Source organism: Zingiber officinale, chromosome 2B, assembly GCF_018446385.1.
Source record: "Zingiber officinale cultivar Zhangliang chromosome 2B, Zo_v1.1, whole genome shotgun sequence".
NCBI classification, from domain to species: Eukaryota; Viridiplantae; Streptophyta; class Magnoliopsida; order Zingiberales; family Zingiberaceae; genus Zingiber; species Zingiber officinale.
In genome coordinates, this window is record NC_055989.1 from 75,185,492 (window position 1) to 75,210,673 (window position 25,182).

General features: G+C 35.8%; 1 protein-coding gene and 1 non-coding gene across 4 annotated transcripts; both read left to right on the forward strand.

The window, feature by feature from the left end:
* The first annotated feature begins 12,549 nt into the window (after nt 1-12,549).
* On the forward strand, nt 12,550-24,701 carry LOC122045914. Of its 3 annotated transcripts, XM_042606347.1 has the most exons (12): nt 12,550-12,738; nt 12,964-13,121; nt 14,591-14,758; nt 17,281-17,459; nt 17,577-18,281; nt 18,720-18,776; nt 21,027-21,387; nt 21,484-21,683; nt 23,306-23,382; nt 23,991-24,092; nt 24,168-24,354; nt 24,497-24,701. In XM_042606347.1, exons 3-12 carry the CDS (start codon nt 14,599-14,601, stop codon nt 24,584-24,586), a joined length of 2,118 nt encoding a protein of 705 aa, XP_042462281.1. In that variant the 5' UTR covers nt 12,550-12,738; nt 12,964-13,121; nt 14,591-14,598; the 3' UTR covers nt 24,587-24,701. The 3 variants fall into 3 exon arrangements, with proteins under 3 accessions (XP_042462281.1, XP_042462280.1, XP_042462282.1); XM_042606346.1 differs by lacking the exon at nt 12,964-13,121; XM_042606348.1 differs by lacking the exon at nt 12,964-13,121 and having other exon boundaries at nt 21,060-21,387.
* A 255-nt stretch (nt 24,702-24,956) lies between these two features.
* On the forward strand, nt 24,957-25,041 carry TRNAY-GUA. Its single transcript is given in 2 exon segments — nt 24,957-24,993; nt 25,006-25,041. It is a non-coding gene; the product is annotated as a tRNA-Tyr (tRNA).
* Nucleotides 25,042-25,182: the final 141 nt, after the last annotated feature.

A 25,182-nucleotide genomic window follows, 5' to 3' on the forward strand; every position in this document is an offset into this window, starting at 1 on the left:
AGATAGAAAAATCAAAAGTAACTTCATTTTAGCCCCTGCAGTTCGTAATATTTCATTTTTTGTCGCAGAAACAAAATATTTTCTGGACCGTCAACAATAATAGAAAAGGATAAAATTTTGATTTTATGTAAATAAAGTAATCAATTTTTTATTATTAGATTTTATTCGATTAATTTTTAAAATAAAAGATCTTTCTTTTAATTCATTTATCGGATACCTAGTGTTGTTACATTTTTAATAGGCCGTAAAAAAGTGTGTTCGAAACGATAGGCGTGAGATTTCATAGAGAAAAAATATATTATTTCTTTTAATTTTAGATGAGAAAATATTTTTGTTGTGAAAATGACCAAATCTTTAATTATCAGTTGAAAAATGTTTTATCGATAGTAATTATGTTATTGAAATCGTTGTGATTATGACAAAGTCAACAAAAGGCAGCGCAATGTTTATCACTCCAATTGGGATCATCGTTGACAAGAAAATTATACGATCAAGGTTGACTGTTATACTTACAAATAAATAAATAAATAATGTTGACTCCGAATGTACATGATGGATGATGTCATGATGATGCGTCCAAAAGGCAATAGCAAAGTTTTATCATGCTATGATAATGAATCCGTGTGAATTAACACATATATATTTTATTAATTTATGTATTCAATTTTTATCGTATTAATACGATGTTATAAAATTTTTTATGGATTATTAAAATAAATTATAAATAAATTCTGACAAACGGTGAGGCATGATTTTCTGGATCACTTTTTATGATTCAGAGCATGTATCACTTATATTTGTGATCGGATCGTGGTCGCGATCCGGTCGTAAATGGTTGTGATCCCTTTCTGGGTTCATCGTCCCCATCAAGTTATAGTTTTTTTCCGGAGTGGACGGCCGGAGGTCGTCCGGAAGGCACCCTCGCTCGATGCCCAATAACCTAACTACTTATCCACCATCGGAGGTCTCTTAGCGACCTCCAGTTGTCCGCTCCGAATAAAAATTATAATCTCGTGGGGACGATGAACCCAAGAAGAGATTGTAATAATTTACGGCTGAATCGTAATTACGATCCCATCATAAATATGAGTGGTACATTCTCTAGACTATAAGAAATTGGTCTAAAAAATTTGTGCTTACAGACAGACATTATCATAAATTTTTTAAATTCTTATAAATAATGCACCTCGGATGAAATTTGAATTTTGATATAACTTTTTTAAACTCTTATCAATAATGCACCTCGGTGAAATTTGAATTTTAATTGATTAATGAATAATCCGTCCACTTTTATTGTCGTTGTTTATTATCACATCACAGCCCCAGGATATTAGAGTGAATTAACACACATTAAAAAATATGGTAAAATAGGTGACATCAATTTGGGCCGACTGATCCGATCCGCATAAGTTTTCCTGAGTTAGGTTAATTCGATCTTGAGTGATATATTTATAGAAATTATTTTTCTAAATAAGTAATTGTACGTTGAGTTTTAAAGTTACCTGCTGCATGTATTTTTTGATTTATCTTAATAGTCGATGGAAAAATTTTATTGGATCGGATCGATCATCTCAAGATTAATTAATGAGGCTAATTAAATTTATCATTTTTGACATATTTTTTTTTAAAAAAAATTATATACATAGTTGTAAAAGATGGAACTGTCACCTTAGTCGTCTCTGAGTCCGACCTCACAGATATCCAGAAAAAATAAATCATAATTAAACTAGATAGATATATACATAGTGATCATTGAATGATATACTTATACTCGTCACATACCCAGGATCAATTAACTCTCGAATCATAAAAATAAAGTAGAAAGCGATCATAATAAATGATCTACAAACTTAATTACATCCCGTTATTACATATTATATTTAAAGATTTTTTTATTTTTTTACAAATTTACTATAATTGAAAATTGAACCATAACTATCTGAATTATAGTCTAGTGCGAATTAACACATATCAAAGAGAGATGATTAAAATATTGATATTAAGACTATATGATAAAAACTAATTAAAAGAGAGATAGAGTGAAATATATAGGACAAAATAAAAAGACCGTTCTCTTTTGTCAGAGGACGTGTCTTTTTATTAAACGGTATATATATATATAAAGACCGACCTCTTTTGTCAGAGGACGTGTCTTCTTATTTTATATATATATATATATATATATTAAAAATGATTAAAATATTGATATTAAGACTATATGATAAAAACTAATTAAAAGAGAGATAGAGTGAAATATATAGGACAAAATAAAAAGACCGTTCTCTTTTGTCAGAGGACGTGTCTTTTTATTAAACGGTATATATATATATAAAGACCCTCTTTTGTCAGAGGACGTGTCTTCTTATTTTATATATATATATATATATATATATATATATAACGTCTTTTGAAGATTAAAAAAAAAATTAGAACACCCCGTGCGTTGTTGTTAAAGTGCTCAAGAGAATAAGAGAATACGGGATAGAATGTTTTATATGTCAAGATATTTTTTTTTATGTATTTTATGAATAATTATTTAATAAAAATAAAATTTTATCATTAATTATTTACTTTTATGTATATGATTAATGATAAAGTCTATAGATTAATCGGTATATTAATATGAAAATAGTCCTTGATCGGATAGATATCTAGAAGAGGTATAGATATCTAGATCAATGCTGAGTATGACTAGGTCGAAATAGACCGGAGGGATGAATATCCAAGTTATACTTGGGGGTGCCTTGAGTTTAGAGGTACACTGGACATGACCCGCTCAAGAGGAGACTACATATTAAGTATCATTAGTTATTTCTCTTATGAACGAGTGTAACTGATCTTTTGACTTGAGACCTTCATTTATTATATGCGTGGAGTTATGTGCTTTGACGTCGTTAAAAGCAGTCTTTAATCGGATTGTGATTAATACGGTAGTTGGGTGTATAACAAAACGTAGAGAGAATAGTATTAAGTCAATAGAAGATTCATCGCTCTCTTGGATTAGGAGTTAACATCCTGACCGCTTGATAGAGATATTAGTGACTCAAAATCCATGACCATGGGAGGAATGATTTATCATTCAAGAGGAGTCTATTATATCTTGAAAATCAAGTAAAATAATTAATTTGGTAATGATGCATAATGTATCGAATTAATTGGGATATAGACTTTAGATGAAAAGATTGAATTACACGGTAATCGGTTCATAGGGGTTTACAGTTTATGACTAATATTAATTTTATCGCGTTGGGTGACTAAAAATTATTGCTAGACGGTTACTTTAGTCTGTGTATGGATTTACACTGCGTTCGTGTATAAAACCTATAAGATCACATGCATAACACGTAGACATGAACAATGGTATCGGAAGCTAGTCGATATCAAGATCAAATATGGATTTATTCAATACAAAGAAAAGAGAATTCGAATAGTCATAATCCTGATGATTAATGAAGAATTCGAAGAGTCATCATAATGATAATTAATGAAGAATTTGAAGAGTTATCATAATGAATGTTATAAATGAAGAATTTATGGAGCCTATAACTCTTCATCTTCCTAATTAATGAAGATCATAAATGATGAATTTATTGAGAACTCAACTCTTTGTATTCCTTGAAGGCTATAAATAAAAAAAAAAAAAAAGGTAGATCCGCTACCTTAGCGGCCCCCCTAGTGCCGGCCCCACGGATATGGAGGGAGGTTCATGCAGGTACACAGGCCATAGGCGCATGGCGGGGTAAACCCCAGGTCGTCAGTTCCTGAGAATCGACCCCTGGCCATTACGGCAGAGATACCATGCGCCCACCGTCTGTGCTACGCCCTGGGGGCTCCTTGAAGGCTATAAATAGCCATCATTTGAAAAGATGCAAATAAGAATAATTCTCTCCGAGTTTTCCTTGTCAACTTCTTCTTCATTTGAAAGAGATCGTAGGACTTCCAAGACTTTGTCGATCCAAGAGGCTAGCACCTAACGGATCGTGTCAAATTCGTGATCTAGTGCGCGTGAATACCACTAGAGAAGTCACACGTGGGACTCTTATCTATCTTATTTGTCCGTGATATTATTCATACCTATCAAGGACTCGAGGTATGTTTTTATATAATTTTGTATAAAACTATATATACCATGAAAGATCCATGATTCATTATATGTCTTCCACTGCACTCCGAACCCAACATAGAATTTATATGATTCATCCTTTAGGTTGCAACAGTAGTTTTTTACATAATACGTGTTAGGACCAAAAGTAGCTAGAGGGGGGGGGGGGGGTGAATAGCTCGTCGCGTTCGCTCGGTGCGCTTCGTTGCTTGGCGTTGCTTGTTTCTTCTTGGATGTGCAGCGGAAAATACAGAAACAAACACAAAACGCTAACACTAGGATTTTACTTGGTATCCACCTCACAAGAGGTGACTAATCCAAGGATCCACACCAACGCACACACCCTCCACTATGAATAACACTCCTTTATGGTAACTACCAAAGGCGGAGAAGCCCTACAACACTCTCAATACAAGAAGAAGAAGGGGAAATACAAGTTAAGCAAAAGCTTACAAGATGTGCAGTAAAAACCCTAACCCTAACTTCTTCCTCTTGCAATAGATCCGCCTCTTGACTTGGAAAGCCTCCAAGAACCTTCAAGAACTGGCGATCATGTGCTTGTAGAGAGCTGTGGAGGAGCTGGAATGAATCTGAGAAGAGCTCGTGAAGGGATGCCGAAGACCACGCTCGCCTGCGGCTTTAAACACGACGCGGTCGGATCCCGATCGATTCGTATGTTCCGAATCGATCGGGAGGCTTGGATCGATCCACGGATCGATCTGAGCCCGTGCTCAGAAGCGCGCTGGATCGATCCACGGATCGATCCGGCGCTTATCGCGCGAAGATGGATCGATCGGGGACCTCGATCGATCCACGGATCGATCGAAAGCTTCTGTAGAACTGGATCGATCCACCGATCGATCCACGGCTGGATCGATCCACGGATCGATCCAAAGACTTGGTTTTGCCCAAACCAAGTCCCAAACCTCCTAACCAACATCCGGTCAACCTTGACTGTTGGTACATCATGCCTAGCATCCGGTCACCCTTGACCGCCAGACTCCACCAAGTGCCGGTCAATCCTTTGACCCACTTGGACTTTTACTCGTCGTGCAAGTATCCGGTCACTCCATTGACCTACTTGACTCCCAGATGTCTGGCCAACCTTGACCCATCTGGACTTCCTTCCTTGCCAAGTATCCAGTCAATCCCTTTGACCTACTTGGACTTCCCAACACCAGATGTCCGATCATCCTTGATCCATCTGGATTTCCTTCCTTGCCAAGTATCCAGTCAATCCCTTTGACCTACTTGACTCTTCTTCAATCAATATCTTATTGTCAAACATCTAAACCCAAACCAAGACTCAGCTTGGTTAACCAGGTCAACCTTGACCTGAGGGATGTTGCACCAACAATCTCCCCCTTTTTGATGTTTGACAATACCACAATAACACTTACAATCCCACATGTAAGTTAGGCTAATCCTATAGCCTCCTTCTTCATGCCACTAGGTAATGAACCCATAAATTAAGCTTTTCATTCTCCCCCTAAGAGGGCAAACTCCCTCTAGGTAATGAAAACCTAACTTACTTCCTTTCATTCTCCCCCTATTGGCACACATCAACCCCCTACAAAAAACATCAACCCGTCTTTGGACACACATCAACCTATGCTCCAATTTTGGGCACACTTCAACAACTCCATTTGTTGAAGACTCTCCCCCTGAAGAGTTGCTCATCGTGATCACAATTTCACTCATGTGATCAAATCAGTATTGAAGGTCCCATACCCTTCATTATCCTTAACTTCTCCCTCAACGTTGACAAATACCCAACCTTGAGCATTTTCAACCACTTGAGTTGCCACTTGAAATGATGAGGATATCCACTCCCCATTTATCCCCATTTCAAGTTTAAATGCTCAACCTTGAGCAAGTTCACAACAGAAGGTTAACCACCTTCCAAGGTTCATGAAAAATAATTTTCATGTCTTTAAAGAGTCCCTCCCCCTAAAGACATGGTGGTAACTTCTGTCATTGCACCAACAATGACTTGGAATCCCTAAACCTTTAGGAAACCCAGATTTAGAAGTTTTGAGGTTCAAATGTTCAAAGTTTGAAACAAACCTCAACCTAAACTTCAATGAAGTCTTCCTTAACCATTCCATCCTTGTTTTCATCACGAAAACACCCCTTTTTATGTATACAAATGTATTTTAAGGGTTTGGAAAGGTTACCTAGACTAAAGTAGGTTCAAAGTGCTGAAATCAGGCTTTCCCAGCCAAAATCAGCAACTTGGATCGATTGGAGTTGGGTTCCAATCGATTGAACCTCTCTGAATCGATCCACTGATCGATTCAGACACCCTGGATCGATCGGCTGATCGATCCAGCGAGCTTCTGCTCGCGGGAAATGCCACTCCAATCGATCCATGGATCGATCGGAGCTCTGATAGTTGCTGAAATTCCATTTCAGTCAACTTCAGAAACCCCTAGAAAATTCTACAAAAATCCAAAAATTATGAAATTTCGTGTAGACATTGTTTAGGGCATATATTATCAAGGGAAAATAGTTTTCTATGAAAATACATCATATTTTCAAAGATTGACACAAACTTGAAAACTTGCAAAAACTTTAGTGTTTTCTTCAAGTTTGTGTCTAACTATTCAATGGTGATTACTATCAAAATATAGCATTCACCAAGGTTTTCCAAAAACATTTTAAAAACATTTCCAAAACCAATATCCCATCATGTTCCTTGGGCATAATGCACATGACTTGTACATTAGCTTTCCCAATGATGGGAAAACACATATCTATGTGTTTTGATGAAACTAAAACTCAAAAGAATGCACTAAATCAACATCTTGAGTTTTGTTCATCATCCTAACATCTCACTTGTATCTAATGTGCACTAAAACACATACAAGTCATCTTATAGGTCTTTGTGAGATGTAGAGATTGGTTTTGCCCTAATCTAGGGATCATGCATACTATCTAGGCATTTTGGAGATATTAAACACCCACCTAGGATGTCACTTGATAATAAGTGTTGGTAAATGCCTTTTGTCCTTGATTACAAGAAATTAAACTTAATGCATGATAATGTTATGGCATACATCAAAAGGAGATAATTTTCAAAAGAAAATATCCTATAACTACATGATGTATGAATGTCATGACATGATATTTTTGTATTTTTCATAATAAGTCATGAATGCAAAAGTAGACATGATGTCATGGCATATGATGGGCAAACAATCATGGCAAGATTTAGCATAAATAAAATATACCTAGATTAGCTATCTAAGTATCCTTAAAACCTTAGCTAAACTTACAACTTAAACCTAGATTGCCCTTAAGTGCGTCAAGAAAACGCCAAAACCTAAATCGGCATTTCTAATTCCCTTGACTAATTTATGCCAATTGAAATTAAGCATATTCCTCAAATGTTGGCATATTTCATTTTTCCACAAGAGTAGCACTTTAAAGTTAAGGCCCGGATTGCCTTAAATTTTCTAAGAACATACCAAAACCCCAACTTGGTAGCTCTTATGAATTTCCCAATATGTGCCTTTTAAGATTAAAATCAAATTTTCACCACTAGACACATTTTACTCTTTCAAGGAGTAAATAATAGTTCCATTCCATTTTCAAAGGTTAACAAAAACCTTGAAAATGCTCCTTGAGTGTCAATTTCCTTAAAGTTGGGTTAACTACCCTTCTAATTGGAGTTGACACTCTCTAACCCATTTATGGGATAGAGAAGATGCTCCTAGGAACCCAACACCTATTGGTGCTCCTTGGATGCTCTAGGTACTCACTAGGGATAACTTCCCTAGATACCTTCCTAGTGACCTTGTTGGGCTTCTTAGAAGCCTTGGTCATATTTTCTAGGTCAACCCTAGGGATAGCCTCCCTTGTGACCTTGTTAGTGACTTTCTTAGACTTCTTAGAAGTCTTAGTCACTTTGGTTGCAAAAATACTCTTAGGGATGACTTCCCTAGTATTCTTGACTTGACCACTAAGCCTAGGGTTTGTTCCATAACTATATGGAACCCTATGATAACTAGGCACATCCTTCTTAGCCTTTGGTTTGTATCCCAAACCTCTATGGCTATTTGATGGCTTTGACTTTCCTAGCCCTAGGTTTTGCTCATTTTGCCCTTTTAGGATATTTTCCATCCTTTTTAGGGTCTTTTCCATTTTATCAAGTCTTGATCTCAAGACTTGATTTTCTATCATTAAATTCTTAGAATTTGGTTTTTCATTAAGTCCATGAGCATGTTGGTTTTTAGGCTTATAACTACAACCCTTAGTGTGATTGCCTAGATTTCTATCTACCTCCCTAACCTTAGGTGTGGTAGTCTTAGCATGAAGAGCCACATGATTTTCCTTAAAGCCCTCATGCTTTCTATTCTTATGGTAAATTGCATTAAAATGATAAAAGTTAGACCTATCATGCTTTTTACCATAATGTAAAGGAGTAGGCTCAATAAATGTTACCTTCTTCTTTACCTTGGAGGCTCCCCCTTGACTAGTGCCTCCTTGAGCCTTGACCTTCTTCTTCCCCTTGGGACATTGACTACGATAATGCCCCTTTTGATTGCAAGAGAAGCATATAATATGCTCCTTGTTCTTCTTTGTGTTGGGGATGGTCTCCTTGGGCTTCACCTTGCCCTTTTGTGCCACTTGGCCCTTCTTCTTGGCTAATTTAGGGCACTTGCTCTTGTAGTGCCCATGTTCCCTACATTCAAAGCATATAATATGATTTTTATTATTAATTGAAATATTTATACCTTTGCTCGTAGGAGTGGCATCTTTTTCTTTAGATCCGGAGGTAGAAGCTTCCTCTTGATCGGACCTTGATTCTCCTCCATTTGATTTTTCTTGACTTGTGAAGGTAGAAGCTTCTTCCTCCTCTTCTTCTCTTGACCCGGATGTAGAAGCTTCTTCTTCTTCTTGATCCGGTGTCACCAAGGATTGCTCCCCCTCAATCCTAGAGGTGGAGGCTTCATCATCTTGAATATGAAACAAGGAGTATGCTCCCTCCTTGTTCCCTTCGTTGCATTCCCTTGAGGATGAAGCTTCTTGGATTTCCTCTTCTTCGGAGGTTGAGCATCTCTCAACCTCGGAATCCTCCTCTTGGTCTTGCTCCAAAGAGTCTCCCTCTCTGGATTCTTCTTGATCTCGTACAGTGGAGGGGATCTCTTCATGAAGCTTGGCCAATTTGCTCCAAAGCTCCTTGGCATCTTCGAATTCTCCAACTTGAGCCAAGATGTGGCTAGGCAATAAGTTGACCAAAAGCTTGGTCACTTTGTCATTTGCCTCGCCCCTTTGAATTTGCTCCGAGCTCCATCTGCTTTTCTTTAGAAGCTTGCCCTTGGAGTTCGTTGGAGCTTTGAAGCCTTCCATTAGAGCAAACCATTGCTCTATCTCCATCATAAGAAAGTTTTCGATTCTTGATCTCCAAGAATCAAAACTTGTGGAAGTGTATGGTGGAGCCACCCTTGTGTCAAATCCAAGTCCATCTTGGAATTGCATCTTGAAGTTGAGCTTGATGAGGTCTTGAACTTGAAGAATTTGCTCCAACTTCTTCACCCTCTAGCTTTTCTTGATATGCTTGACCCTTCCGGCGATGATTCCGGTGAAGAGCGGCCTTGCTCTGATACCACTTGTTAGGACCAAAAGTAGCTAGAGGGGTGAATAGCTCGTCGCGCTCGGTGCGCTTCGTTGCTTGGCGTTGCTTGTTTCTTCTTGGATGTGCAGCGGAAAATACAGAAACAAACACAAAACGCTAACACTAGGATTTTACTTGGTATCCACCTCACAAGAGGTGACTAATCCAAGGATCCACACCAACGCACACACCCTCCACTATGAATAACACTCCTTTATGGTAACTACCAAAGGCGGAGAAGCCCTACAACACTCTCAATACAAGAAGAAGAAGGGGAAATACAAGTTAAGCAAAAGCTTACAAGATGTGCAGTAAAAACCCTAACCCTAACTTCTTCCTCTTGCAATAGATCCGCCTCTTGACTTGGAAAGCCTCCAAGAACCTTCAAGAACTGGCGATCATGTGCTTGTAGAGAGCTGTGGAGGAGCTGGAATGAATCTGAGAAGAGCTCGTGAAGGGATGCCGAAGACCACGCTCGCCTGCGGCTTTAAACACGACGCAACGGTCGGATCCCGATCGATTCGTATGTTCCGAATCGATCGGGGAGGCTTTGGATCGATCCACGGATCGATTCAGAGCGCCTCTGTGCTCAGGAAACGCGCCTGGATCGATCCACGGATCGATCCAGCGCTTATTGCGCGAAGCAGCATCGTCCCGATCGATCGGCTGATCGATCGGGACCTCTGGATCGATCCACGGATCGATCAGAAGCTTTCTGTTCGCTGGGAAGAATCTGGATCGATCCACTGATCGATCCACAGCCTGGATCGATCCACGGATCGATCCAGCACTTGGTTTTTGCCCAAAACCAAGTCCCAAACCTCCCTAACCAACATCCGGTCAACCTTGACCTGTTGGTACATCATGCCTAGCATCTGGTCACTCCCTTGACCTGCCAGGACTCCCCACCAAGTGTCCGGTCAATCCCTTTGACCCACTTGGACTTTTACTCGTCGTGCCAAGTATCCGGTCACTCCATTGACCTACTTGGACTTCCCCCAGATGTCTGGCCAACCTTGACCCATCTGGACTTCCTTCCTTGCCAAGTATCCAGTCAATCCCTTTGACCTACTTGGACTTCCCAACACCAGATGTCCGATCATCCTTGATCCATCTGGATTTCCTTCCTTGCCAAGTATCCAGTCAATCCCTTTGACCTACTTGACTCTTCTTCAATCAATATCTTATTGTCAAACATCTAAACCCAAACCAAGACTCAGCTTGGTTAACCAGGTCAACCTTGACCTGAGGGATGTTGCACCAACAATACGAACATCGGTAGGATGTTCTTTGGAATGGTTTAAGCTTTAGGGCTTTAAGCTTGTGTAGACTATGCTCTACTATGACATTTTCCTAATAGCTGCTTACTCGGTTATGACTTATTTGTCTTGCTCGTATGAAGGGTTTGGGGCACTTGAACAGATAAGTTGTGCTTCAGGCTGGATCATAGTCCCGAGTTGAGACTTTTGAGCCCACAATGTTCAGTTGGGTGTTTGGATGAACGAGCGCCTTGAGACTAATGCTATGTTTTACACTGAGTGTGGCTTGAGAACGAATCCTATGTTTAGGTATGAACCTTTAAGACCTATGCCTAGAGCCAATTTTCATCAAGATCATTATTTTTATATATTAAATATATTTTTATGTATATTTTGTTTAAGAGGATGGAAAAGAATTGGTAATAAAAGATGTGTATGATCTCATATTATGATAAGCTTTTGATTTCGTAAAATCTCATTATAGATAGAGTTATAAAAAAAAAGACTCTTTTTAACATTTTAATTTTTTAAAAATCATATATGTTGTTTTATACGATATAATATCTCTGAACCTAGTATTTCTTCCATTAATTTCGTCTTTCTCCTTTCATCGGTAAGAACATGATTTAATTTTTTTTATTTATACAATTCAAAATAAAAATACTAATTTTTATCAAATTCCCCTTCTTCTAACTCCTCTTTATGTGCTGCTTCTGTCACTTATTGAAATTGGAGGAGAAAAATTACATCTAACGACGTCACATAGATCATGTTGCTATTACTATGCTCCTTGTTTTATTATTTTTGAGCAATAACGAATTAAATATTTCGATACTTCTATCATTTTACTTACTTGATATATATTAAATTTAATTTTTATTTAGATGTATTTATCATCATAAATTTTTTATATATATTTTATTTTTTTTACAGTGGTTTTGATTTGGATGATGAAAAGTATGACTTATTTTTTTCTTTTATTTCGTGTTTAAAAATACTCATTTAATTTATGATAAATGATAATGACTGATATTATCTCATTACAATCTTTATATTTTATAAATTATATTGAATTTATCATTTTATATTTATATTATTTATTTATTTATACTTCTTAGAGGAAGAGGAGGTCATGATAATAATAATAATAATAATAATAATAATAATAATAATAATAAGTACTTTATTTTTTATGAAATAAATATTTAAATTTTTTCTACGTGGATTTTTTTTTTAATTTCTATTTTTGTTTGCCTCTCAAATAAATAGAGGTAAGGAAAGTGTTCGAAGCGATCCAGAACAATCGATTTCATACTATTAAAGTAATTAATATTTATCATAGATTTTTTTTTAATATAAAAACAAGGTATTATTTTCAATAAAATACTTATTTATATTTTCATTAATTATTCTTTTCTGTGCTTTTGTAACTGCTGTACCGCAACTGAAGGATAATATCACCCAACTTTAATATTTATAGGATAGTGACGTCTTTATATTTATTATTAATTATTTATTAAATTTCGAAAATAGTCAAATCGTCGAAATAGAAGCGCACTGTCACTGTTTCCCTCTATAGACCGCAAGGTTCGGAGACGGAGCTCGCCTTCACTCGCTCACTTTCTCCGCTCCATTGCCTCGCCCTAAGTCGATCCTCTTCCTCGCGACTTCTCGCTTCGCCTTCCCGATCGCCTGTGTCACAGCCGGCGCTGTCCTTCGAGGTCTCCGGCGTACGGCGATCCAGCTTCCTCTCCTAGGTAATGTGAGGAAGCCGTTGCTCTTTGTGTCTCGAACAATGTGGCTTCGCCTTTTCTTGTCGATGCGATCTAGGTGGCGATCATCGCACGGACATTTGTTTTTTTTTTTTTGTTCATCCTCATGTTTTGTTTCTTCCTCTTCACCGCGGTGATGCTATCGAGCTCGGTCTTCTGTGATATCACTGTTGTTTTCTCCCTCACTATGTTTTGTTTCTTCCTTCCCAGGATGATGCTATCTGACTCGGATCTACGGTGTGGGTTGTGTCTAACTCGGTTGATTGCATTTTGTGCTTTGAAAAATTTAAACTGTAGGCGACATTATTGATTTGGAAAATTTTCACAAGAAAAGATTTAGGTTTAAAGCAAGAGAAGTTGCAAAAAAGGTTTGTCATCGCTAACTTGTATTGTTTCTCTTTTATTATGGTTATATATTTCTAGTGATCGAGTGTTAGATAGAGTTGAATGGTGAGGCTGAAACTATGTTGTCAACCCTGAGAAGTCGGATTCAAACTTGTTAAAAATTTGTTGAGATGAGAGTTATTGTCAAGTTCTAGTACCTACAAGATAAAACGTCTTCTTAAATTTGTTTCTTTTACACTCTTCAGTTGTTTGGTTTATAACAAATATTCAATGTGATAAAAATAGCATCCAAGTATTAGCATCGACAAATACATTTCAAGTTTGTGAAGTTGTGAACATGGAAAAGTTTCCTTTCAAGTTTGTTTCCACATTTGACAATTTCCTTACTTTGAAATCAAATCTTAAAATCTAAAGAGGTGACAGTGGTAGTCAAGAGTCAACTAGTAGTCTAGCAGTACCTAGAGATGCAATGCATCAGGTGTCGCCCAAAATTTGTTTCATATCCTAAATTCTAACTTTAGCACCAAATCTAGAAATTGAGTTAACCATAGATAATAAAGTAGTCATATCTTCACTGGGAAAGTGTTGTTTATAATTTGTTTCCATGTGTATTGGCTTCTTGTTTTAGAAATCAAAATGGAAGTATGGCTAGGTAGTAACACTAACAAGAAGGCTATCTTGAGAACTTGCTTATATGTTCTCACGTTCTTATTCTATAGCTAAAGTTTGAAATGGAATGAGATGAGGGTTGTAGCACCACTGATTAATCCCGCACAAAGAGTTGTGGCTTAATGAAATTGGTTTATATGCCTAGCAAATAAACTGTTTATAGGTTAGGTTTGTTCATTTTGAGCCTATTGTTGGATCTAATAAGTTAATGGGCTAGTATGTTGTGACATTTTGATATTGTAGACCTAGACTTTGGCATGATAAAGCATTTGGAAAGAGTTGCCTATACGACAGTGGAGTTACCATTGGGCTTCACATGTTGCTACTTAGAGATGATTGTGGAGTATGAGTGGCTTGAAAGGAATATCAAACCTTAAGTGGGAGAACTAGTAACAATTTAGTTCAGTCCCACATGAGAAGTTGTTGACTAATGAAGTGGGTTTATAGGCTCACATGAATGAATTATTAGTCGTTTGGTCTTGTTTTTTTTCAGCTAATGGTTGGGCCTTAAGTAAATGAAGCAATTCTATTATTGTGGTGGGTTATGATAGGAATAGTACTCAAGCAATTCCTACAATGACATTTTTAAATCTAATGTATACCATAAAATGGGAATAATAGTAAAGAAGTACGGTCTCCAATAACAAGTTTTCATTCTAAATTTGCTTTCATGTCTAATAACAATAAAATGAGATAGCCCATACCCAGGAAACAAAGCTAAGTTTATCATATCCTTGATTTTGAATTTATATTTCAATTTGAAAATGAGATTCTGTTTGATTTTCTCAATTCTCTTCATAATTTTTTTTTTTGGTTTGACCAGATAGTGCAATGGTACTACAAAAGAAACACAAGGAAGGAACTACGAGGTTCGTAGAATCATGTAACGCCATGGTTTCATCAAGGAATTTACGCAAGAGTGACCTAGGAGGTGTCATCTTTGGATGCAAGCACCACACAATGAAAGAGTGCTTGTCCAAGCAATTATTTGGTTAGTCATTGTGTTTGAGATTAAATAGTGTCATCTTCTCGTTTAACTATGACATTTCATGTGTGATATTATTGAATATTTTTCATTTTTTACTTCTTTACATACCATAATTATTAGTTTTAAGATGGAAAATTTCAGTAAGATTAAAACTATTTTTTTTGTAACTTTAAATCAAATATGATTGAGAAATCAAGGTAGGCAAAAATGTAGGTTCTAGAAATTGAAATAGTTTAGAAGATCAAGGTATAATTTGGTTATTTTAATTATTTGATACAATTCCAAGAACTAAGAAAACACCTAATAATTAGAGGAAACAAATCTACTTCTAGCAATTTATATGAACAAATATTATATATAGAAACTAAGTTGATGAGTCATACTATGAATCTTTAAATATGATAGTTGGGAGAAGAATAAGGTGGCGTTTGGTTTATGGGTTTGGGAATGAGGGAATGGATTCATTCCCAAATCTTGTGTTTGGTTGATGGGAATGGAATCAAAATTTTGGAATGAAACCCAAAAATTTGGGTATGGATGAAACCCACCCCCTCCCTTGGGTTTGGATGAAACTCACCTCCACCCTTAAGTTTTGGACAAAAATACCCTTAGTATATTTGTTTAATTTTTTTTAATTTCACACACTCTCTCCTTGTTCTCTCCATCATATTTTCTCTCTCCCTATTTTATCATCACACTTTCTCTCTCAACATACTTTCTCTCTCCTCATTCTCTATCATCACACATTATCTATAATTTTCTCTCTATATTCTCTCTCATCATACACTCTCTCCCCTCATTTTCTCTCTCTTCATTCTCTTCCATCACACTTTCTCTCCCATTACACACTTTCTCCTTATTTTTTCATCATACTTTCTCTCTCATCGTACTTTCTCTCTCCTCAATCTCTCTTAGCATACTCTCTCCTCATTTTCTCTCATCACACTTTCTCTCTCTTCATTCTCTCTCATCACTCTCCTTATTTTCTCTAATCACAATTTCTCACTCATCATACTTTCTCTCTCCTCAGTCTCTCATTTTCTCTCATCACACTTTTTCTCTCTTCATTTTTTTCCATTACTCTTTCTCTCTCAACCCACTTTCTCTCTCATCATACTTTCTCTCTCCTCACCCTTTCATTTTCTCTCGTAATACTTTCTCTCTCTTCATTTTTTCCAACACATTTTCTCTCTCATCATACTTTCTCTCTCCCTAGTCTTTCATTTTCTCTCATCACACTTTCTCTCTCTTCATTTTTTCCCCATCACTCTATCTCTCTCAACCCACTTTCTCTCTCATCATACTTTCTCTCTCCTCACTCTTTCATTTTCTTTTATCATACTTTCTCTCACTTCATTTTTTCCATCACACTTTCTCTCTCCTCATTTTCTCTTATCATACTTTCTCTCTTTATTTTTTCTCATCACACTTTCTCTCTCATCATATTTTCTCTCTCATCATATTTTCTCTCTCATCATTTTCTCTCATCATATGTTTCTCTCACATTCAATTTTCTCTCCCATCTAATTTTTTTCTCTTATTTTGCTGTAAGGGTAAAAAAAGAAATTTAGGTTCATTCCGATTGAAAATATTTAACTAACCAAACATCATTTTTAAGAATGATACCCAAGCTCATACCCATTCCCATTCCATAATACTATGATACCCATTCCCATTCCGATTCCTAGGAGAGAACCAAACGCCCCCTAAGAGTTGAACAAAAAAGAATGAAAATAAATTGGGTTTAATGTGTGGAATGTCTAAATTCTCAGATTTGGAATTCCCCCCTCGTATAGTTTTGTTGACTTAACACAATACAATGTAGAGACTTACCTTGAATTGAACATTAACTCGTGTAGAGTGGAGGTGGGTTATAATGAAACAATACATATAAGAAGTTAGTTGAATAGAAATGAGAATTGTAGACATTAGTATGACATTACGTAACCCATCAAGTAATTCCTTATAGCTTCAAACTATTAAATGAGGGAAATAGAACAAAATGGTGCTGACATTCAAAACAGATCAATAAAGTTTACAATTACACAAGTTGAATTGATATGCTTGAAGGTGCAAGAAGTAGAGAGAGAGAGAGACAAAAGAAAACCCTACTTAATACTGGACATAAAAGATCTGAATGCCAACAACAATAGTTTATTGAGTATTTGAGTTCAATAGTAGAATATGATCTAAGTAGACTACATTTACAATTTGTTTTATGTTATCATTTTTAAAAAATTTATTTGCTAAACAAAAAAACGATGGAAGTCTTGTGAGTTCTGTGGTTGGCAGAGGCAAAACCCTGCAAAATTAAAATGTTGCAATGATATTTTATGAAAGTTTATAATTAAGAGGGGACCATACCTTGATCTGCTACTAAGAGTTGGACTGTGGACTGGTAAATTGCAACAACTTTTTTTTATTTTCTCATCATATCCATGTATCTGTTATGTTTCTCATTGAACTCGTATTTGTTAGCATTTACATTTTCCTTAAAAAGTCTTTGCAATTTTGGTCTTTGGCAGGTTTACCTTCACCTCACTTCCAATATGTCAAAAATATTGATGAAGGATTACCACTTTTTCTATTTAACTACAGTGATAGAAAATTACATGGCATCTTTGAGGCCACAAGCCGTGGCCAGATAAACGTCAATTCATATGCATGGACTAATGGTGATGAAAGAACACAATTTCCAGCACAGGTATCTTTCCAGAGCTACTTCCTTTCTCATGTCAACAGATATTTATATTTTGGTTGTATCAAAATTGTTTTAGCCTTTTTATTCTCACTTTGTCTGGTGTATGTTCTGTTTACGAAGGTCTCAGTGCACTTCAAGGTACAATGTGCACCCCTCACAGAGAACCAATTCAAGGGCATTATAAAGGATAACTACTATACACCTCAACACTTCTGGTTTGAGCTTGACCATGGTCAGACAAGAGCTTTAATTGAAACTTTTGTGCCTTTACCTTCATCCTCCAACACCAGAGCTGTTACTGTTATCCAGAATAAAATGTTACCACTTCCATCGACTAACATTTTAAAGGCAACGACAAGCAGTAGATATACTTATGCCATGATATGTGGGTCAAAGAAACATAGTGATATGCCTAATGATTTTATTAGTCACAACAACTTTGCGGATATTTCATGTGATGATACTGACATTCAATCATCCTATGGTACCATTGAAGAAATAAACAATGTGGAGCCATTGTCTGACTGGGAAGAATGGGCTGATAAAGTCTTGCAGGATAATTTAGATGCAAGTGATTCTTTGGACGGAAAGAACGAGTCGCAGGAACATGAATCTGTCACTGAGGCAACAGAAAATGCAGAAGTTCTGCTTAAGCTTAGAATGGTGGCTGCAAATCATGGAGACTTAGCTCAGTCTACCAATGCTTGCATAGATGATAGAAACATTCCATTTATTCCTAAGGGGGAGAGTATTGGACAAAGAATGGAAGAGAACATTATTATGGTTGTCAAGGAAGAAGATGCAGCTAGACCAGCAACTGCTGAGGTATGAAGCTCAAAAACTTAGCACACCATTTAAATATCAGACAAAGTTGAATGTAACAATGGTTCAGAATCTGGACCATGTTACAAGACTAGTAGAAATAAAAGGTTCACTTGTAGCCATAGCTAACAGAATAGACAAGCCATCAAACCAATCAAGTTCTATATCATTGGGTTATACAAGTTAAGCAGGTTGACTGACATATTGAGAGGGGTAAAATTGAATTATATTCATAAAGTAGAACAACAACATCCTTATGTATAAAGTAATTTAGTCTCACATAGGACTAAATCGATGATCATATATTTATTAATTGTTGAAACTCTGTAATTTAAATTTATGACTAAAAATTAAATAGAAATATAAGAAAACTGCAAGTCCACATTTTTTAGAACCTTACCTTATGTCTTTTGATTTACCTTTCTTTTTCTATATTTGCAGTCATCAGAATCTTTTTGTGAATTGAAAGCGGTGGTGGAAAGTCTAGGAAAAAAACAGGTCTCTCTCTATCTCTCAACTCCACTCTGGATGTTTTCTTTTACATGTTTTGTGTTTACAAGGTTCCTGTGCTTTACTTTAGTTTTGGATTGTCATCTTGATCTTTGGGATGTGATTGTATTTTAAACATCATGATTATATGACAAACTTTGATGTTAAGTATCATTAAGGTATGTAACAACATTTTAAGAAATGATCCTTTAATGTACATGTGATAGATAACTAAATTCTGTGTCCTGAATCACGCATTTTCCTGGTAGAATCTAGCGCATCCTTTGAGTAGAGGAAGATATTTTTAACCTTTTTCCTTTAATAAAAATCATAGGCTGCCTATATTTATTCGTCTTGAAGCAGCCTATGATTTTTTTAATGAAAAAAGTTAACGTATCTTCTTCCACTCAAAGGATGCGCTAGATTTACCCTTATCGTTCTGAAAAATTCTTATATCTAAACCATCAAAGCATAGGAAATTAAAAAAAATACCTAGGCAATAATGACAAATCTTAACCCGATTACTGAACTAGTTTGTTTAGAGTTCATATGAAGAAAAAACTTTCATTTCACAATACTATCACAAATATATTTTCTTTCTTTGTTACTGATAAATCTATAACATCTACAAGCACTTTGAATGATCAAAATTAAGTTCATGCACAAATATATTACTACTAAAGTGCTCCAAAATCTATAATTGGCGGGCAAACTTTCAACCAAACTCCCTTATTATCATTATATATCTTATCAAAGTATAAAAGTTGGATGAGAGTTCAGATTTCATATGCTTTACTTTAGACTAAAAACCTAAGTGTAAATTTATGATTTTTCATATTTCCTTCTCCTGTACATTACTGGCATGCTTTATCCATTTCGTGAACATGCTTGATTCTGTCGTTGAACTTTTATTCTAGGGTACTTGTGTTACATGTATACTGCAATCTAGTTTCTCTAGCTAGCTTGAATGTCTTCTTTAACATTCAAACATCATCTGCATGGTTATGCATCTATCTTTGATCCCAGTTGCATGAATGTAATTGGAGCTTGGTTGCCTAGATGTGATGGAGTATGTGAATCTGCAAGTTGACATGGTTTTGCTTCCTTACATATTGAAACTAATCTTTTTGTAATATTTATATAATACTTAAAAGATATGCTATAATGATTATTAAATTACTTAGAAATAAAAACAAGAAATAAGTTATTAAATTATTATGTCTGTATTAATAAAAATAAAGATAACAGATAGATTTCTTTAATATCTATCAACTTTCCAGTACTCAATGTTTTTAATAGTGCTATTTAAAACTATTTATAATCATAAAATATATTTTTATTCTTTAATGTTTTAATATTACTTTAGTAATATTATATTGGCAATGTTTTATTTAAGAATTTTGATTTCAATAATAGTCTTGGTGCCATCCTGGAATGGTACCATTTTGGTGCCAACTCGTATTGACAGATTATATGGATCCACACGAGTTTGACCATACTGACCTACACTTTATATGAATTTATAGGATATACATTCGTATAAAAAAAATATCTGACTCTTCAATCAACCACACTATCAACTCACTTGAACAATGTTAATTCTTCTCTATTTTTATTCATTAATATTTAATAATTTCTTTCCAAATTAGTTTTAGTTGCAATTTCTATGCATGTATGTTTGTGTTGATGTTATCATTATACTTCTCAGATTTTGCATTGTATTCATATCTTCCATATTATGTTATCATCCATATTGAGTTGTTTTGTATGTTACTAACTTCTATCATCACATATCATGTGATACATTCAAATTTATTAGGTATCACTCTGGTTGCCTTTGTACCTCGTCTCAACATATGTATCACTTGATATGTCACTAGTTTAAATCTATGGTAAAAATGTGTTTTTTAAGTGTTCTTTTCTTAAAAATTGTAAGATAGATTTGTGTTTGGGAAAGTCAGTTTACCTATACTAAAAAAGGTAGATCCGTTACTTTAACAACTCCCCTAGTGTTGGCCCCACGGATATGGAGAGAGATAAATGCAGGGGCGTTAAGTGCATGGTGGGTAAACCCCAGGTTATCTGGTCGATGTACCAGAGATGTCATGTGCCCACCATCTAGGCTCTGTGGGGCCAATTTATCTATACTAAACTACTTTTAAGTAATGGATTTTGGCTTTAAGTGTTCAAATGAATGCATCTTCAAATGTAATCCCAAACCTGCCATTAATCATTTATTTGATCTGCCTTGTAATTTAGGTTGAATCTGATCGAGAAATTCAACAATTACAGAAACTTGTTGCGGACTCAGAGAGAAGAATTCAACAGTTGACCAATCGTGTCAATGAGCTAGAACTAAAGAAAGCTCCGTCATCAATTCATGATAATTCACTTGACAAAGTTGTTGTGGATTGTCTAGGTCCAGAGCATGTCATATATCTTGTTGGTGGTTACAATGGCATTTCCTGGCTTTCAACCTTGCGCTCTTTCTCACCATCATCAGACATTTTAATTTCCCTTAAGTCCATGAGTTGTGCTCATTCTTATGCTTCTGCTGTTAGTATGGACGACAATATATATGTTCTTGGTGGTGGTGATGACACTTCATGGTACAACACAGGTAGTTTGGACACACATGGGTATAGCCTTTTTTTTTTTTGTAATTTTTTTTCATCATTGTTTGACATATCAACTTTTTTTATTTTTATTTCTGAAGTTGAGTGCTATAATCCAAGGAATGATGTATTGACCTCTTGCCCCACTTTGCTGCATAAGAAAGGAAATCTAGCTGGTTGTACACTGAATGGCAAGATATACGCCATTGGCGGAGGAGATGGCAGTCAGTGTTTCTCTGATCTTGAAATGTTAGATCCTGCACTGGGAAAGTGGATCTACAGTCAACCAATGCTTGAGAAGGTGTAATTCTTAACCGAGTTGTTCAATCTAAGTTTCATGTTTCTATTGCTGTAGATCTATATCCTTTTCCTGATCTTGATTCAAAAGGTGTACAAAAGGCCATGACATGATCATTATAACATGCTTGCTGATGTAATACATAAAAAAAATGATGCATATAAAGTATGTTTGTACAGCTCAAAGAAACTTAATAGCACTGATACTTAAGTATGTAATGGTTTGTTTCTAATTATGTTATAAAATGGCTAAAAGCTATTTGCAACAATAGTAAAGCTTTAAACAATACAATTTACAAATGACAAAAACATACAGTCCGAGTCACAAGATGCACATATACTTTCAAGCACAATAATTGAATTGAGGAGTTAATCAAGATCACAATGCTAGGAGGTTTCTAAGAGAAGTTTCTCATCCGAATCAATCCACTACCTAGGATTTCCTGTCTGAATTTTCACTTGTTGACTGCTTGTTCTCACTTTGTTTTTCAGTTCTCTTCTACCAATTGCTCACACATTAATTCTTTTGGTCCATGAACACAGCCTTAGTTAACTCTGAAATTATCATTAACCTATCTCTGAGATGTTCAATGACCATCCCTCTTGTGTAAACTCTAAGCACACATGTAGTGCTAACACTAGCCTTGCCGATCAGGGTTAATGTCAATGTCAAACGGGCCCTAACTCTACCACCCAACAAACTTGTTACAAGAACAAGAAGAAAACAAAAACAATAAACATATCTAAATAAGAAGTGTTTAGGAAAACTCATTTAATGTCTTCTCTTCTGGCTTTCTATTTGAAAAACTCATTTGACCATTCAATGATAGTGCTCTTGAAGCTTTGGAATTAAAGAAACTTGTAGTAGGAAATAGCTTATTTTGGCTCTAGGTTATTCTTGAATGGTTAGGAGACAGTAACATATAGCTCACAAGCTTAATACACTTAATACAAACATTACTAAGATTTTGGTGGTCCTTGGGGGAATCTTTATATAGGATTTAATTCAAAAAGAGTCGTTGGGGACAAACTAGAATGGCAACTGACGTCCATGAGAAGGGTTGTATCCACTGTATCTTAGGGATTGGTTGCCCAAGAATAGGCCTAATGGTCTAGAGATTCAACCACAGATTGATTATCTGAAATTGGCATAGATTCTACCATCAGTCCTAATTTTACCTAGGATATATAGGATAACATTCAATGAACTTTAACTGAGCTGACACAGATTAATGATGGTCTAAATAAATTCTCAGGTTCAAATGAAGGTTAGACTTCATAATAAAACTTCCATAAGCTACTGACAATTGATATATATATATATTTTTACTTTTCTCTTAATGTATCACCATTTTGATCTTTCTCAGTACATCACTTGCGGTGCATCCTAGCTGATAAGGTAAATGTTTGCATAATTTTGCTCCATTCTAGTAATAAGCTTTTTCTTCCTTTTGTTCATGCAATGTTGTCTTCATTACTTCACTTGCTATCTCCAATCTTAATACCTTCATAACAATTATTTTGATTCCTTGTATGCTATTTCATTGGTTTTGGCACCTAGTGGAATTTTTGGTTTACACAGATAGTGAATTAGTTCGGTTAAGAACTTTGAGTTTTTTCTTTCAGCGATTTGCTCTTGCTGCGGCAGAACTTCAAGGAATTATTTATGCTGTTGGTGGATTCAACGGAAGTGAATACTTGAAGTAAGAGTTCATATTAGCTTTTTCCCTCTTCTATTTTATGAATCAGGATGGCAGTCATATTCAACCACCTTTTTCCCCTTGAATTTAATAACTTAAAAATAGTCATAGGATGCTCCTAGACAAATTTTCAAATCTGTTTCACCTTTTAAGTTAAGGAGCCAATAAATATTAAGATGAATACGTGGAGTTGCTAGAAATAATAAAATGAATAATTCTAATATTTGAACTATTATGTGTAGCTCCAAAAGGTTATAAAATTAGTTGATACAAATATATTTGAAGTTAATTAATATATTCTAGTAGGGTTGGATCAATTAGTGTGAAAAATGAAAGGAGTATATATTAAGTCCAAAGAAAATGTTAATCAATGTAATAAAATATAATTTGATTGATTTAAATATCACTAGTGAAATAGTTCGACATAGTTCTTGAACTTGATGGAAGAAGAATAGAATTCTTGTAAATGATCTCAAACAATTGAGACAATAAGTGACTTTGACTACCGCATCTATATATGAGACAATGAAATAGTTGAGATAGGAGGATGATGACCAAGACTAGATGAATGTGATTGAATTTTCATTCTTTCTCCTCTCTCTCATTTACAGTTCAGTAGAGATGTTCGACCACAGGGTAGGTAACTGGACCAAGATTCCCAGCATGAACACGAGGAGAAGTTGCCACTCAGTGACAGTGTTGAACAACAAGCTGTGAGTTCATAATTTCTACCAAGCGAAGAAAAGGGAAAACTGACGAAGCTCTTATTGCATTTGTTTCTCCTTCAGCTATGCAATTGCAGGTTACGATGGCAATCGCATGATCTCAAGCGTCGAAACTTACGACCCTCGTGCTTCCTCTTGGGTCATGGCGGAGCCGATGAACGCCGTAAGAGGATATGCTGCCACAGCTGTTCTTGGAGATTCAATCTTTGTGATCGGCGGTGTCCAGGACGGAGAGGCCATCTCCAGCACGGTAATACAAACTCTCTTTCTTGTCACGACTGTCCATTGAGTTCCCATTTTTCTTAGCCTTCATTGGTTCGGTTGACCGCTTGGTTCTGTAAGCACAGTTAGTCCGTTAGGATTCTTACATGGGATGACAATGGCAATGGCAGGTGGAATGTTACAGGGAGGGAAGCGGATGGCGTCAGACCGGGCTGAAGGCTGTTGGTCGACTGTGCTTTAGCTCGGCCGTTGTTGTTTGAAGTTGGAGAAGATGGTATCATGTGGAATAAGTTTTCTTTCAAATTGTATCGGACTCGTTTTGTTGCCTATTACTAGTTTTTTTTTTAAAGTAATTCAGATATTTAATTTTTTGAACCGATTAATTAGTCACGAAAGTTTCTGATCGGCCATGATAGTAAATTCTCAAAGCGACAACGATAAAAGTCCGTTTTTTAGAATTAATAACGGGGTAAATGTCTTTATTGGGAATTATCCAGTTGGTATCAGTATTACCTTATCACTTACGTGCCGGTGGCGCATACTACTACACTATCTTCTTTGATGTAGTTTTCTAACTTAAACTCGATGATTTTATCAACTTATATAAAAAAATATATTCATAATGCAAAACCGACCTTAGCTCAGTTGGTAGAGCGGAGGACTGTAGTGGTTGCAGGTGATCCTTAGGTCGCTGGTTCGAATCCGGCAGGTCGGAATTTTTGTTTTGTTTTTTTATCTTTTTTATTTTCCTTTTTTGAAAATTAAAATTTACTGACTTAAATCCAAGTTAGAGCAAATTAAAAAGAAGGCGTTCTCCCTGGTCTCTTTCAAATCAAATCCCACCGGCTACCGGTCT